Source organism: Eptatretus burgeri, chromosome 16 (assembly GCF_056783735.1).
Source record: "Eptatretus burgeri isolate ZD-2024b chromosome 16, Ebu_testis_v1, whole genome shotgun sequence".
Lineage (NCBI taxonomy): Eukaryota > Metazoa > Chordata > Myxini > Myxiniformes > Myxinidae > Eptatretus > Eptatretus burgeri.
The window spans coordinates 65,485,953-65,501,730 of record NC_140976.1 but is presented as its reverse complement, the minus strand read 5'-3'; the positions used below and the strand labels follow the sequence as shown (position 1 = coordinate 65,501,730).

The following is a 15,778-nucleotide window of genomic DNA, read 5'->3' as shown; positions in this document are numbered from 1 at the left end:
GATTATTTATTAGCTTTCCAATCAAGTAAATCGATTATTAGCTTTCCAACCAAGTAATTCCATTATTTATTAGCTTTCCAATTAAGTAAATTGATTATTAGCTTTCCAACCAAGTAAATCGATTATTTATTAGCTTTCCAATCAAGTAAATCGATTATTAGCTTTCCAACCAAGTAAGTCCATTATTTATTAGCTTTCCAATCAAGTAAATCGATTATTTATTAGCTTTCCAATCAAGTGAATTGATTATTAGCTTCCCAATCAAGTAAATTGGTTATTAGCTTTCCAACCAAGTAAATTGATTATTAGCTTTCCAGCCAAGTAAATCGATTATTAGCTTTCCAGCCAAGTAAATCGATTATTAGCTTTCCAGCCAAGTAAATCGATTATGAGCTTTCCAACCAAGTAAATCCATTATTTATTAGCTTTCCAATCAAGTAAATTGATTATTAGCTTTCCAATCAAGTAAATTGGTTATTAGCTTTCCAACCAAGTAAATCGATTATTAGCTTTCCAACCAAGTAAATCGATTATTAGCTTTCCAACCAAGTAAATCCATTATTTATTAGCTTTCCAATCAAGTAAATTGATTATTAGCTTTCCAACCAAGTAAATCGATTATTAGCTTTCCAATCAAGTAAATCGATTATTCGCTTTCCAACCAAGTAAATCGATTATTAGCTTTCCAACCAAGTAAATCGATTATTAGCTTTCCAACCAAGTAAATCGATTATTAGCTTTTTAAGCAAGTAAATCGATTATTAGCTTTCCAACCAAGTAAATCGATTATTAGCTTTCCAACCAAGTAAATCGATTATTAGCTTTCCAACCAAGTAAATCGATTATTAGCTTTCCAACCAAGTAAATCGATTATTAGCTTTCCAACCAAGTAAATCGATTATTAGCTTTCCAACCAAGTAAATCGATTATTAGCTTTCCAACCAAGTAAATCGATTATTAGCTTTCCAACCAAGTAAATCGATTATTAGCTTTCCAACCAAGTAAATCAATTATTAGCTTTCCAACCAAGTAAATCGATTATGATCTTTCCAACCAAGTTAATCGATTATTAGCTTTCCAGCTAAGTAAATCGATTATGAACTTTTCAACCAAGTTAATCGATTATTAGCTTTCCAGCCAAGTAAATCGATTATGAGCTTTCCAGCCAAGTAAATCGTTTATTAGCTTTCAAACCAAGTAAATCGATTCGCTTGCCAACCAGGAAAGTTTATTACTTGCTTTCAATCGGTGCCATTTTCATAATTCAAAACACGCACGCACGCACGCACTTCTCCTCTTAGTAATAAATTACAGTCAATAAGTAAAAACAATGACCCAAGCCTGATTTGAAATATTATATGCCATCAATCAATCAAGATAACAATCCATCAATGAAGTCCTTTTTTTGTTCTTTTTTTTTTGCTTACATCGTCCAGGCTCGTAGAAGAGCCAGTGCACTGAACGGATAGGACGTAACAGACAAAATAGGACGCAAAACATGCATGGAGAAGGAAACTCCCAGGAGGAAAAACTGGCAAATTAGGAAAGATTTTGGTGGGGTTAACGAGGTTAAAAAAGATCAAGGGTTAGGATTGGGGACGATATGAGATGGTGGTAAACAGCTGTCTTGAAGACCTGGAAGGAAGAATGGGACTGAAGAGGATGTGGAAGTTGATTCCACAGGCATGAAAAATAGTAACAAATGAGCGGAGGTGAGCAGTCATCCTGGATTTAGGTAGTTTTACCAGAAGAGGGTTTGTTGTGGACCCTGCATTAACCTGGGGAGGGGGCGGGAGTGGGGGGGAGTGGACAAAGCACAGAAACAGTACAAGGTAGAAGACCAGAAAGGAGGCGGGAGAAGACAGCGAGACCACTGACCTGTCTGTGATGGCGACGCGATAAGCCCAGAGACCCGGCTTCAGCACAGGAGATTCCAATGAATTTGAAGGCCTTGGTTTGCTCAGCGAGATATGAGGCAGAGTAGCCATCCTAGAGGGGAGAGCAGTACTCCATCAAGTTGTGGATGAAGACCTTGTAGATGGATAGGAATTCAGGCATGTCGACGAAACACTTTGTACAACTGAGGATGTCCAGTCGGCAGCTGGCTTTGGAGGCCAACTTTAATATGTGGTTTGTCCAAGAGAGATCATGGCTGATAGTGAGACCCTGGATTTTGAATGATTGAACTTCCTCAACAGGATTGTTAAGAAAGTAGATGGAGAGGGTTTCCAGACAGTCCTTTTGGAGAGAGATCGTGAGTGTGTGAGCTTTGTCAGGATTGAAGGACATATTTTAAGTGTTTGACCATCTTGTGATTTTTCAAGGCCTGAAGAGAGGGAAGAGGCTGCAACCTGTCTGTCTGAAGGATGAGAGATGTTATGGCAAAGGGTGGAGTTATCAGCAAATAGATAAAGAGGATTTTCCAGAGAGTTAGAGAGATCATTGACGAAGATCAGAAATATGACTTGGACCAGAACATTACCTTAGGGCACTCCAGCTTTGACAGGGAGAGGAGGTGAAAGGATTCTGTTGAGAGCCACACGTTTCTACCAAAACAGAGGTAGTCAGTAAGCTATGTGTGGAGTTTGCCTTGGGTGCCATAGGCAGAGAGTTTGGAGAGTATAGCAGGATGCTGTTCGAGAGATATATCTAGAGAGATGGTCCTGAACTCATGTCTGACATTGAGAGCCTCCATCCATTGTTGTGTGAGAAGAAGCACCATGTCCAAGATGGAGTAACCTGGTCTGATCTGATATGAAGTTGGTGGAGAAAAGGAAGGATTTCATATCAACTGCGATGATGGATTCCATGGCCTTGCTGATGATTGGAAGTCAGCTGATTGGTCTGTAGTTTCTGGGATCAGATTTGCAAGCAGATGGAAGATGACTCTGCATGAGTGATGGGGTGAAATTGGCAGAGAGAGGATGTGCAAGAACAGCAGAGCAGTTTTTAGGACATGTGAATTGATGCCGGTAACATTGAAACAGTTGATGGTTGAAAGAACCTTCTCCACTTTCACAGGTGAAAAAATAAAATAACTGAGTCCAGGAGCAGTTGTGTTTGACAGGGAAGGATGGGTACCGAGAGTGAGGGGTTCAGGACACAACATTTTGTAGCAAACTCAGAAGTGAGGAATTTGACCTTCTTATGAGCGAAATCATGCCTGGTGTTGGCTTAATGGCTTGAGTGGTGGGCTTGGGATCCGAGGGTCCCGAGTTCAAATCCTGCTTTATTGTTGAATTAATACCAGGTGGGGTTGACTCTGCCTGTCATCCTTCTGAGGTTGGCAAAATGAGTGCCAGCTTGCTGGTATCCTGTGTCGGAGTGCCGACCCGTCCAGGATTGTACCCAATAGCCAAGGAGACTGCTTAAGCAGCACCAATGCTCTGCACAGTGTATGGTCCCAATGGATGGATGTGTGGATGAGCGGAGTCTGCTGTGCTGCCATTTGAAAAGAGGGAAGGGATTGAAGGGGAGCATCCTCCAGAGAATCACTTAACAAGGCACCACCATGTTTTTACGGAGGGAGACAAGTTTGAAAGTTTATTCTTGATGTTGGACAGATATTGTTGTCTGGCTTTCCTGAGAGTGGACACACACGTGTTGCAAACTCATTGGAAAATACTGAGTTTGCCTTTGGTCGGATTAGCCTTCCAGGCAGAGAAGGCAAGTTGTTTCAGAGCAACTGCCTCACCACATGATTCAGCGTACCGTCGGCGGGAAGAAGGGTTGGATAATCGAAGATGAGATGGGATCAATATGTGCAAGACAGAGAGCAAGATTTTGTGTCAGAATTCCCAGGTTGAGTTAACATAGATATGGGATCCCAGTCCTGAAGAGAGATGGTTGCTTGCAGTCCCTGTCAATCTGCTTGAGTGTTGCCAGACTCACCAGCCCTGAGGCAGCTCTCTGAGAATAGCCTGAGAGATGTTGACTTTCACAAGCATATCATCAGATGAACCAATTGGAGCAGAGGAAGAGCAGGAGACATTTATGGGAAAGTTAGTCATCATCAAGTCCAGAAAGGAGGATTTGCCATTTGGAGAAATCCGGTTCGGAAAGTTTACAGATTGGGTCAGTCCCATTGTGGGTCTGATCACACTAACTGGACTGAAGAGGTGATGCATGTGGGACTACGCTGTTGTTTTTGGGTTTAAATAACAATCTGTTTCCAGAAACACCCATCGTTTGGTTGTCCGTTGTTCGGGTGCATCTTAGTCGTTTGTAAAATTTGCAAATTGTTCTCGGTCTGTTGTTGTAGATTGTGCAGCTGGGCAGGATTTCTCCGCATTCTTCAGTATATTGCTACCTGCAGTTTCTCACAGGGGATAGACAAGAAGCAAGTTGAAGCATTTCTGGACAGACTCTTGAAACATCATCCTGTAGCAGAAATTTGTATTTATCTGTGGGAACTCTTTGCTCAGTCTCTTCGGTCATTTTGCTGAGATTGATCCTCATCCATCCATTGGGACCATACTCCGTGCAGAGCGTTGGTACTGCTTCAGCAGTCTCCTTGGCTATTGGGCACAATCCTGGATGGGTCGCCACTCCGACACAGGATACCAGCAAGCTGGCACTCATTTTGCCAACCTCAGAAGGATGACAGGCAGAGTCAACCCCACCTGGTATTAATTCAACAATTGAGCAGGATTTGAACTCAGGACCCTAAGATCCCAAGCCCGCCACCCTCACCATTAAGATTTCTTAATTAAGATTGATCCTTAGATTCTCAACCTAAGATGAGATTGATACTTAGATAAGATTCCTTACTATTAAGATTGATCCTCAGGTTGTTGTGGATCTGGCATTTGATACCTTTCGGCAGGTTTGCCTTTCTTGACTAAGGGGGTCATACAAGTGGAACGAATGGATCAGTTCCAAGTGAAGGAAAATCATGTTTTCCAACTGTTTGATTGTGGTCTTGTACAAGTTCGTTTGCATCTTCATCTTATCAACCTCTCTTCTACCTTGCTATGCTGCCTCTTCAACCTTTTCACACCTGCCTTTGATTGTCACCCTCCCTGATAGTCCTTTCTCTTCGTGTTTTTATTCTTATTAACCTCCGCCATCTTCGAAGATGGATGGAGGTTACTGTTTTCACCCCTTTCTGTTTGTTTGTTTGTTTGTTTGTGAACAGTATTACGGAAAAACTCCTGAAACTTGGTGGGGGGTTAGGTATGGTCCAAGGATCATGCCATTAAATTTTGGACTTGGTCCCCCCCCCCCAAAAAAAATTGATAATTTTTTTTTGCATTTCTGCATGTTTTAAGTGATTTCCAACCCCCCCTCCACCAAAAAAATTGTTACCCCCCCCAAAAAATAGAGAATTTTTTTTGCATTTCTACATGTTTTAAGTGATTTCCAACCACCCCCCCAAAAAAATGTTACCCCCCAAAGAAATTTAGAGAAAAAAAATTTTTTTTTTTTTGCATTTCTACATGTTTGTGATTTCCAACCCCCTCCCCCAAAATTGTGAGAGAAAAAAATATTTTGCATTTCTACATGTTTTAAGTGATTTCCAACCCCCCTAAAGAAATTGTTACCCCCCCCCAAAAAAAGAAAATAATTTTTTTTTTGCATTTCTACATGTTTTAAGTGATTTCCAACCCCCCCCCCAAAAAAAAATTTAGAGAATTTTTTTTTTTTTTTTGCATTTCTACATGTTTTAAGTGATTTCCAACCCCCCCCAAAAAAAAATGGAGAAAAGAACTATAACTGTCAGCACTGTTGACATATTTAATGAATAAGATATAAGGTTCACTTGAGTGACCCAGCAGTATTGGCGACGGAGGTTTTGCACTCTCTCGAGTGCTCCCCCTCTAGTTCTTCTTCTTGTGGAAAAGGGTATTTGGTGCAAAGAAAAAATTCTGATTTATTACTCACACCTGTGATCCCTGTGGCAATAGAGTTAAATGTCTTCGAAACGGCGACATTGCCAGAACATAGACGCCCTCTGCAGGGCTATGCCAGAGAACGCTGCGTCGTGAGTTCATTGCCCTACTCTAGGTTTACCACAATCTGAAAATGTTTACAGGAACGTAAAACGTTGTAAGGAGCGGGAGTGTGTGTGTGTGTGTGTGTGTGTGTGTGTGTGTGTGTGTGTGTGTGTGTGTGTGTGTGTGTGTGTGTGTGTGTGTGTGTGTGTGTGTGTGTGTGTGTGTGTGTGTGTGTGTGTGTGTGTGTGTAAATAGAAAGCTAAGGGTCGGCAGATGGACTATATGGTTGGAAGATATAGTACGTGGGAATGAAGATTAAATGAGAAAGGCAGAAATGGACAAAACGGTTTAAGCAATTTTGAATTGATGTTTTTTTTTAATTGCAAAATAAATAATAAATGGCATTCTGTTTGACAGGCTGTTCGAGACTCCGATAAGGGTTTGGAGATGAGAAAGTGGGTTCTGTCTGGAATCCTAACGAGCGAGGAGACTTATCTGTCGCATCTGGAAGCTCTCCTCCTGGTGAGAACCTGCTCGGTTGCACCTCGCATTCCACATGGACAACGATGACGTAAAATGACATACCGTATTTAATCGCTTCAGCACAACCACTTTCAAGCTCAGTTGTGTGTCCAAGTTTACCCCTTCGTTCTCTTGATTAATTGCAATAGGTTTATTTGTTGTGTAAAATGGTGCAAGGTTAACCCAAGGAGCATTGCATTTTTATCGTATACAAGGTGAAGGTTCGTGGAAGAGGTAGAACACTGAATGGATCAGGACGTAACAGAACAAAAACAACACCTTGAGAAAAGAATGAGATTGAAGAGAATATGGAAATTGGTTCCACAGGTGAGAAAAAAAGAGGAACCAGCAAGAGCGAGAATTGCTTTGCAATATATGTCCCCCACCGATGTGATATTTTCGAAGTCGAAAAAGGGCATAACTCTGAAAAATTGACGAAATGCTCTGAAACTCGAACTCATTCTGTAACTTATCATACTAAATCCATGTACCAAGTTTCAGTTGAATATGTTGAAGGGTATGGGGGAAAAAAGGCTGAAAAACCACAGGTGGGACGGATTGACCGACAAAGAACAAACCTCCAGTGTATTCCCCTCTGGTGAAACCGGTTAGGGACTAATAAGTGGAGGTGAGCAATAATTCTAGATGTGGAGCGTTTCACCAGAAGGCAGAGGGTACAAGACCAGAAAGGAGGTGGTAAGTGATAGGCCCATAGACTGTTTCAGCACAGGATATTACAATAAGCTTAAAGGCCTTGGTTTCCATGGCATCAAGCTGAGCAAAGTGTGAGGCAGGAGAGCCAGCCCAGAGGGGAGAGCAGTACTCCATCAAGCTGTGGATGAAGGCCTTGTAGGTGGATCGTTCAGGTGTGCCAAGGAAGGACTTTTTACGATGGTGGATGCCCAGTCGGCGGCTGGCTTTGGAGGCCAATTTTGAAATGTGGTTTGACCAACAAAGATCATGGCTGACAGTGTGACCCAGGAGTTTGAACGACAACTTCTTCAAGAGGATTGTTAAGACATTAGATGGGGGGGGGGGGTTGCGACACCGTCCTTTCGGAGAGAGATAGTGAGAGTGTGAAATTTGTCAGGATTGAAAGACATATTCCAAGTGTTTGACTATCTTGTGATTCTATCAAGGCCTGAAGAGAGGGATGAGGCTTACTACCTTGTCAATCTTAAGCACGAGGGACGGCACAGCAGAGAGTGGAGTCATCAGCAAATAGATGAAGAGGGTTTTCCAGAGAGTCAGAGAGATCGTTGATGAAGATCAGCAACAGGACTGGGCCGAGAACACTGCCTTGGGGATACTCCAGCCTTAACAGGGAGAGAAGATGAACGGATTCTGTTGAGAGCCACATGTTGTCCACAAGAGTGGAGGAAGTCAGTAAGCCATGTGTGGAGTTGAGCTTGGATGCCAAAGGTAGAGAGTTTGGAGAGTAAGGCAGGATGCCAGACTGTATCAAAAGCACAAGTTATATCCAGAGAGACGGCCCTGAACTCATGTCTGATATTGAGGGCCTCCATCCATTGTTGGGTGAGTGGAAGCAGCATGGAAGTAAGTCCATCGGTCTATAATTGAGGGGATCTGTTTTTGCGCCTTTTTATGTAATGCAGTAATGTGAATGTTGGATGATTTCCAAGCAGATAGAAGATGACCCTGATGGGTAAACGATAAGGTGAAAAGAACGTAAAGAGCATTTGCAAGAGCAGCAGAGCAGGTGAGCCGATCCCGTCCGATGCAGTTGCAGAATCAGTCAAGGGTTGCCAGAGATTAGAAAATGAACAGTTTAACGAAACACTGAATTCTTAAACCTTACATCGCCTGGAACTGACATCACACCGCGTGGCATTCACGTGACGTAAAAACAAAACTGATTTAATTTTTCCTTTTTGAACTTGAAGCTTCTTGCTTTGAACCAACTAATATATACAGTACATGGATTTCTCTTCATGAAGAACTTTCTCGATTTTCTTAAATTGTTTCACTGCTGCTCCCTGAGTGATTCAGACATCCATGAGCTGCCAATGCCCTAATGAATGGAATACCCACAATCCTCACTTTATTTTTGGGTTCTGGACAGCAGAAGTAATTTGAATTGTTTGGACAAGGCCTCACCATATTGATCAATCATGGAAAATGATCAGGTGATGCCCATGCTTCGAGACCAGCTTGAAGTCCATCTTTGGAGGCTGATGGTGATGACCAGGAACTAGAGTCCACAGCTCTGCCAGAGATCAACCACAGGATGTGATAAGTTTTGCCAGATAATCTTTCAGGAAAGACCTTGTGGTTGTCAAAATTACTTTCGTAGGTAACGATGCTCTTAAGTGCGAGACCAGTTTTTCTCAGGGATGTGTGTGACGGCATCTTAACTACTCCTGGGCCTCGGCAAATCGTTGCAGGACATTGTCTAAAGAGGGTAAGAGGTTGTCAATCTCCGGATACCATGCTGATAGTCAATCCATAACGTTATTGGCACCAGATCATTGGCTTCAATGGGCAATGGAAGACAATTTATCAAGAAAATATTTTTTTTACGACTTTGGTGCATTGACAAAAGCAACCAGCTGTGTGTGGAACAGATCTGACAGCAAATAACCAGCAGAGACCTTGGTGAACAAAGATATTCATCAGACTGTGTGAGGTTGCAGCAACAGTCCCATAAATATCAACCATACGTGTTCATTGAAGGGTCGTGACCTCCATTGATATTGATAACCGTCTTGGTGAAAACATTCAGAATTGAAATACAAGAAAAACATTAAAAGGTAGAGCGCATAGTCTCGCCTTGCGCCTTCATTCTGAACAAAAATACCATACTTTTTTTTACTGAACACGCTACTATTGTCCACTGCTATTATTGCCCATATACCGGGTAAATTTGATGTAAATGCATCCATGCACCCGATGACATCACACACATTGCCACTAACCATAAATTTATTGATTATTCAATGATTGTTAGGATATATAACGACCACTTTTCTGCACATTAAGGCTAAATTGCATCAATGAAGGTAAATATGATATAAAAAATATATCATATATTCAATCATATTTCTCAATCAGAAATGGTTGGATATTTCTCAGCTACTCAATCATATTTATGAGGTTTCGCATAGATCTGTTGAGCAGTTCTGGAAAAGAAGATTTTTAAAGTATTTTTTTTTTTTTTTCAATCCAACATGACCGCCGAACTACGTGACCAGCGACTTCATAAGTCTAATTCTTCACTCGCATCGGGTCGTATATCAGATATATGAAGTTTCATATTTTATGGATAAAGATTTCCATTCAACCCATTATGACTGGAATACCACTTTACCGATGACATCATCATTATCACCCTATATACCCCATGAGGAGTTAATGACATGCTGAGTTTCAATTTTTTTCGTTGAGCGGTTTCGGAGAAAAAGATGTCCAATTTTTTTCCTTTAATCCAATATGGCTGCCATACCAGGTGACCAATGACATCAGAGTAATCAATAACATATTCACCATGGGGAGTCCCTCCTATGTTTAAAGTTTTGCATTGATCGCCCAAGCGGTTACAGAGAAAAAATTTTTTAAACGAAACTATATAGACGGGGATGGACATGCACGCACACACACACGCACACGCACACAAACACACACACATTCTTGTCTATTTGGTTGATGTGTTGATAGCTTACTTACTGATGGTAGAAAGTTTATTGAGGACATGTAGAAGTGGAAAGATAATGGAATTGAGGGCTTAAGTGTTGATGTCATTGAAGGTACAACTACTACAATCAGGAGCGAGAAATGAAGGATGATGGTTAAAGTGATCAAGCTGTTTCTCTGGTTATTGGAAATGGAATCTTCAACAAGTAAATCACTCTGTGAAATCATGATGAAGGCTAATAGTTATGGGATAGGCTAGGGTGTACAGGGATAAAGAAATATTGTCCCGTGAACGCCGGTTCGACTCGGTCAGTGTCGCATGAGAAACAGGCAAACTTCCGTGCTGGGAGGTATTACAGCTGCAAATCGCCAGCTTGATGCCAATTTAAGTTATAAATTTGGAGAACCCGCAGGCCTGAGTGGATGGACCACGTGTCTCGAACGCCATGACACGCCTAGTATGCCTTGCTCATCCAAAAGAGGGGTATTCTTAATTTACACCTAACAAATTTAATAATTTCCTTGAGGGATAACCAATTGGTCTGAATTAGGTCAGGTCAGGTCAGGTATGGGAGCATTCGCCGGAGCAGCGCGTCGCTGCGTCCACTTTCCGCCGGAACTCTAGGGGTTTCCGTCTGGCCATCCCCCAGGCAGATGCCTGGTCCATCTCCATATCCTTGATGTGCTGATCAACCTGCTGCAACCACGAGGCACGTGGTTGTCCCATTGGCCTATTCTACTCATGAGGCTCCCCCCCCTGAAAGAATCTGGTGAGCAGGATAAGCGTCAGGAAAACGAGCCACATGTCCATTACAGCCGCAACTGACTCTCACGGACTATGCAGGTAACAAATCTCATTTCAGTCTCAGCAAACGCTCGTTCACAAAGTTCGGCCAGTGATAGCCAAGGATTCTCCGAAGAGACCTCGTACCAAAGGCATTAAGTCTCCATCTCAGATCCCTGGTCAGAGTCCAAGTTTTCACATCCATAGAGCAAGACTGGAAGTACTAAGGACTTGAAGACTGGGACTTTCGTCCTCCCGCACAGGTACCGACAGCACCACACCCCATGATCCAGTGAATCCATGTCTCCCTAGGCCCGACCCAGACGTCAGTTGACCTCTGGCTCACAGCCAGAAGAGACATAAATATCATTGCCAAGTTAAGTTCATCTCTCCGTGACCTCAACATCCTCACCACAAACAGGCACAGACAGGATAGTAGCATCCAAGATGTCATTGAAAGCCTGGATCTTAGTTTTGACCCAAGAAACCCATAATCCCAGCGGCTCTGAATCCTCTTTCAGCACCTCGAGGGCCCGCAAAAGGATGTCTAGAGTCTCCGCAAAGATGACTGCATCATCTGCAAAATCAAGGTCCGAGATCGTGACATTCCCAAACGATGCACCGCAGCTTGATCTCTCCGACATCCTCCCTAAAATCCAGTCCATACAAGTGCTGAAAAGTGTGGGGGCCAGTACACACCCCTGACGAACTCCAGTAACAACTGGAAATAAGTCAGAGATGGTACCACCACATCTCACAGCACTCTCAGTACCAGAGTAGAGTTCAGACATCAGATCGATCAGTTTTGGTGGCACCCCACGAAGACCAAGAATCCTCCAGAGGGCATCCCGATTCACTGAATCGAACACTTTACAGAGATTAACATAAGCTGCAAGCAGCCCCTGACGTAACTCTCGCCTGCGTTCGGTGAGGACCCCAAGAGCAAGGATACGGTCAATCGTTAACCTCTTTGATGTAAAGCCTGACTGCTCTGGACGCTGATGCTCAAGCAGATGGCGGCGAACCCGATCAATAATTATCCGAGCAAAGACCTTTCCCGGCACTGACAGCATGTCACCCTCGGTAGTTGTTGCAATCTTGGCGATCATCCTTCCCTTTCCAGAGAGGGACAACAAGGCCCCTCTTCCAGTCAGTTGGGATGATGCCTGTGTTCCAGGCAGAGCACAGAACTGTATGCAACGACACGAGTGCAGCATTTCCACCAGCTTTGAGAAGTTCAGCATGGATGCCACAGATCCCAGGAACTTAGTGCTGTCCTGGTTCACAGTTCCAGACACATGGGGACCAACACGTTTCTCATCACCATCCCTATCTGTTCCAGTTGATTCATTGAAATCCTTCAAGACGAGAAGCGTATCTCGTCTGGGGCACTTATCAACAACAGACTCGAGTGTGGCATAGAATGCGGCCTTCACGGTGATATCACTCACCTCAGTCGGACCAGATACAGAGACCAGGGAAATGACACCCAAGGAGTGACGAATCCTTCATCTCATAATATGCTTGTTGACCGGTGTTACCTCAATTATCATTGGAGTCAGCTTATTGGACACGGCTACAGCAACTCCTTGGGCATGGTAACCCTCAGAGCGACCAGACCAATAGTAGGTGTAACCACCTGCCATGATTTCGCCGCAATCTGCTCCCTGAACCTCAGAGAGTGCTCTCTCTTTATCGAGTGCAGCCTGTGGCTGCTGGTTGCATCATTGGTTGGGACGCGGCTATGCCGCTGATGCAGTGTCCCCTTTACCAGTACACTGGTACTCATTTTGCTGACCTCGGAAGGATGACAGGCTGAGTCAACCTTCTGGTGTATTTTTCATTCAGGGGCCAACAGGCTTGAACTCAGGACCCTAGGATCCCAAGCCGTCACCCTAACCACTAAGCGAACAGCAGGCTTTCAGAGAGTGCTGCAATACCGATGTCCAAACGCTTGAGCTCAGATGATAACAGAGACAGGTGATCATCCTCTCTTCGGGATAGGACATTCCTGGAACCCACCACAAGAGACCATCTCAGGTTAACCCAAGGAGACCGCCGTCTGGTGGACAACACCTCAGCACTACCCCTACACACACTACCGCAATTTGACCCAGGAAGGTTACCCCATGGTTTCCCTCATTTCATCAAATATTGGGGGTTCCACTGGCTTTACCCCAATCCCGTTATCCGGTGAGCTGCCCTGCGAAGGGTAGCTGCACAGGGAGTACTCCCACGGAGTGGGTTTTCAGATTTTTTTTTTTAATGCTTTTTTGAATGTTTTGCGGCATGAAGGATTTTCTAGTGGCCAAAGTGCAAATCCTGCCACCAACCTCCGAATAAAACGTAACCCAACTGCAGGAGGACGCCCGCAGACACAGTTGGGTACTAGATATGGTTGATGGCCGTTGGCTCACAAAGAGCTTCTCCGCCCTTTGACAGGTTTTGTTCTTCATCCTGCTGGGTGTCCATATCATATACCCTCCACACCAAGAAACTTGGGGGGGGGGGAGATGGTTTAGTCGCCGACCACCCGACCATGGAACAGGTTAGTCCAGGTTTACATGGTGCCTGTAGCAAGTCACAGATCTAATCTGCCTGACCTGACACCGAATTGAGTAACATGTGGGCAGTTTTTCTGTACTAGTAAAGTGGAGCATGACACCGAGGTAAAGTGGAATATGAAGCAGGTAAGCATAATTTTCTAAACAAGGATTTATTAAATAATGGCCCAGGTACGACGCGCACAAACGGACGGATCAAGCGGGATGAGAAAGACGATTAAGGATGAAAATAATCAATGTATAAACCCTTGTATTACAATGAAACTAACCCCTCTCATGGAGGGCCTGGACACGCACTCGCACGTCGTCACACAGAATGAGGCAAGGCTTTTTAATGTAAAGTGGCACTAAAGGATGGCACGGAGAGGATCAGAGTTGGGCCATATTGCCCAGAGATAGTAGCAAAGGACTTTTCCAGCACCAAGAGCGTTCCTCCTGGCAAAAGAGCGCAGTTCGGCACCACGGAGCTCCGACGCCAGCAAGTGTCCCAGCAAAAGAAAGGTGGTACTGCTTCTCCTGCCCCCACCCACCATATCTCCTCTTGCCCCACACGTGATGCAGCATGGCCACTCACTGAGTAGACATCTTCCCACCATCTGCACAATCGCACGACACCAACTGGTCCAGCCAATAGCAACGTGTCATGTCGCGATGGAGGACCAATTGCGAGCTGCGTTGCTGCCGTGGCAGGATGATCCTCCCGAGGCCCTTCCCAGGTGATAACATTGACGACCCCAGTGGTGATGTCATGCTCTCAGGCCTAAACACATGCCAGATGGGTGTGATCTTTTGTGTCGTGCGCTGAGGGTGTAAGTGTAGCTCGGGGGTCCCCATACTCTACCTCACTTGGCCCTCACCACTTCAGACAAGAAGGCCAGATCATGTGACGTCCTTAATCTAGATGACCTCGAGTGCAATCAACAACACCTTCCACGGGCGTATAAGTACAGGACATCTTAACCTAAACACAAATTTCTTGATAAAGGTGAAAATGATCTATCCTACGTGAGCACATGGACTATGCTAAATCCTTACATTTGAACAACTACCCTGCAACCTTCACACCTAGCCAGATGTTAAAATCGGGTCATCTAGCTGTAAGGATGTTGAGTTGAGGATGGGCTTTATTTTCATTCAATCTCCATGATTATGAAGTAATGTTATCATAACTTGAACTTTCCTCTCGTAAAGCAATTACTGTACTTTAAAGTTACCTCCGAAGATTTCACTTGACTGAGATTGACACCAATTAGGGGGTTATATGAGGACACTGAGGGCGCAGTAAGTATTTTATTTCTCATTATTAAGGCAATAAAGCCTCCAAGTGTATTTCATTTAAATCTTCAGATGAGACAGATATCGATTTCCAGCAGTAGATTTGTTTGAATGTTTTTGTTTTGCGTCGGTGAACAACAGGCTAGCTTCTTATGGTCGAATGGAACAAGGTGCTGAGTTTTGAGCCTCAGGTAGTTTCATAGTTCCCACTTTGCTTCGTGCTTGCAATTTCCTTTATTCTTTTGTGTTGGGTATATTTGATAGATAAACGAGCTGTTTTCGTAAGCAAACTTCTGAAACAAAGTCCTTGATTACCTGCAGCCAATGAAGCCATTGAGAGCGGCGGCTACAACGTCCCAACCCGTGATCAGCGTGCAACAAGTGGACATAATTTTCTTCCGGGTGCCTGAACTTTATCAGGTGCACCGTGAATTCTACCAAGCACTTCAGCCACGAGTACAGCAATGGATTCACAGCCAATGTGTGGGAGACCTTTTTCAGAAGCTGGTAAGCTACTCAATATATCATGCTCCAACTGTATCACGAGGTTAATTGTTTTGTTCCATCGCCATCTCGGGTGCCCTCAATTAGTCATGAACATTTATATAGCTGTTTTTACCCTGAACAGCTCCCTACTCCATCACAGCACACTGTGATGGTGTACACTTTCAAAAGGTACCATGGGATCTTTAATATGGACGAACAATTGTGAGCAGATAAGACGGTTGGCTGAACATCCCCTCCAAAGTACTGCGTCCAAATTAATGCAACATCCTGCCTGCGATTCAACAGAACGGAGGTGTACAGCTGAGTCAGGAAGCAACTCCAAACTAGGTATCTCAAAGGTTAGTAAGCCTGGTGTTGGCTTGGGATCTTACGGTCCTGAGTTTGAGCCCCGTTTGCCACTGAAATAACACCAGTTGGGGTTGACTCAGCCTATCATCCTTCCAAGGTCAACAAAATGAGTACCATTGTACTGGTATAGGGGCACAGCATCAGCAGCGTAGTCACACCCTAACAAAATAACTACCCAGCAGCCAAGCTGC

The 15,778-nt window shown here is 43.9% G+C and overlaps 1 protein-coding gene across 4 annotated transcripts in view; it reads left to right on the top strand.

Annotated features, from left to right (window-relative positions):
• Window positions 1-15,778, top strand: part of LOC147011232 (breakpoint cluster region protein-like) — a 194,939-nt gene that overhangs the window by 97,304 nt on the left and 81,857 nt on the right. For all 4 annotated transcript variants that reach the window (XM_085859219.1, XM_085859221.1, XM_085859220.1 and 1 more), the window contains 2 exons: window positions 6,354-6,458; window positions 15,054-15,239. In XM_085859219.1, coding sequence (XP_085715345.1) covers window positions 6,354-6,458; window positions 15,054-15,239 — 291 coding nt within the window. The remainder of the gene's footprint in view (window positions 1-6,353; window positions 6,459-15,053; window positions 15,240-15,778) is intronic.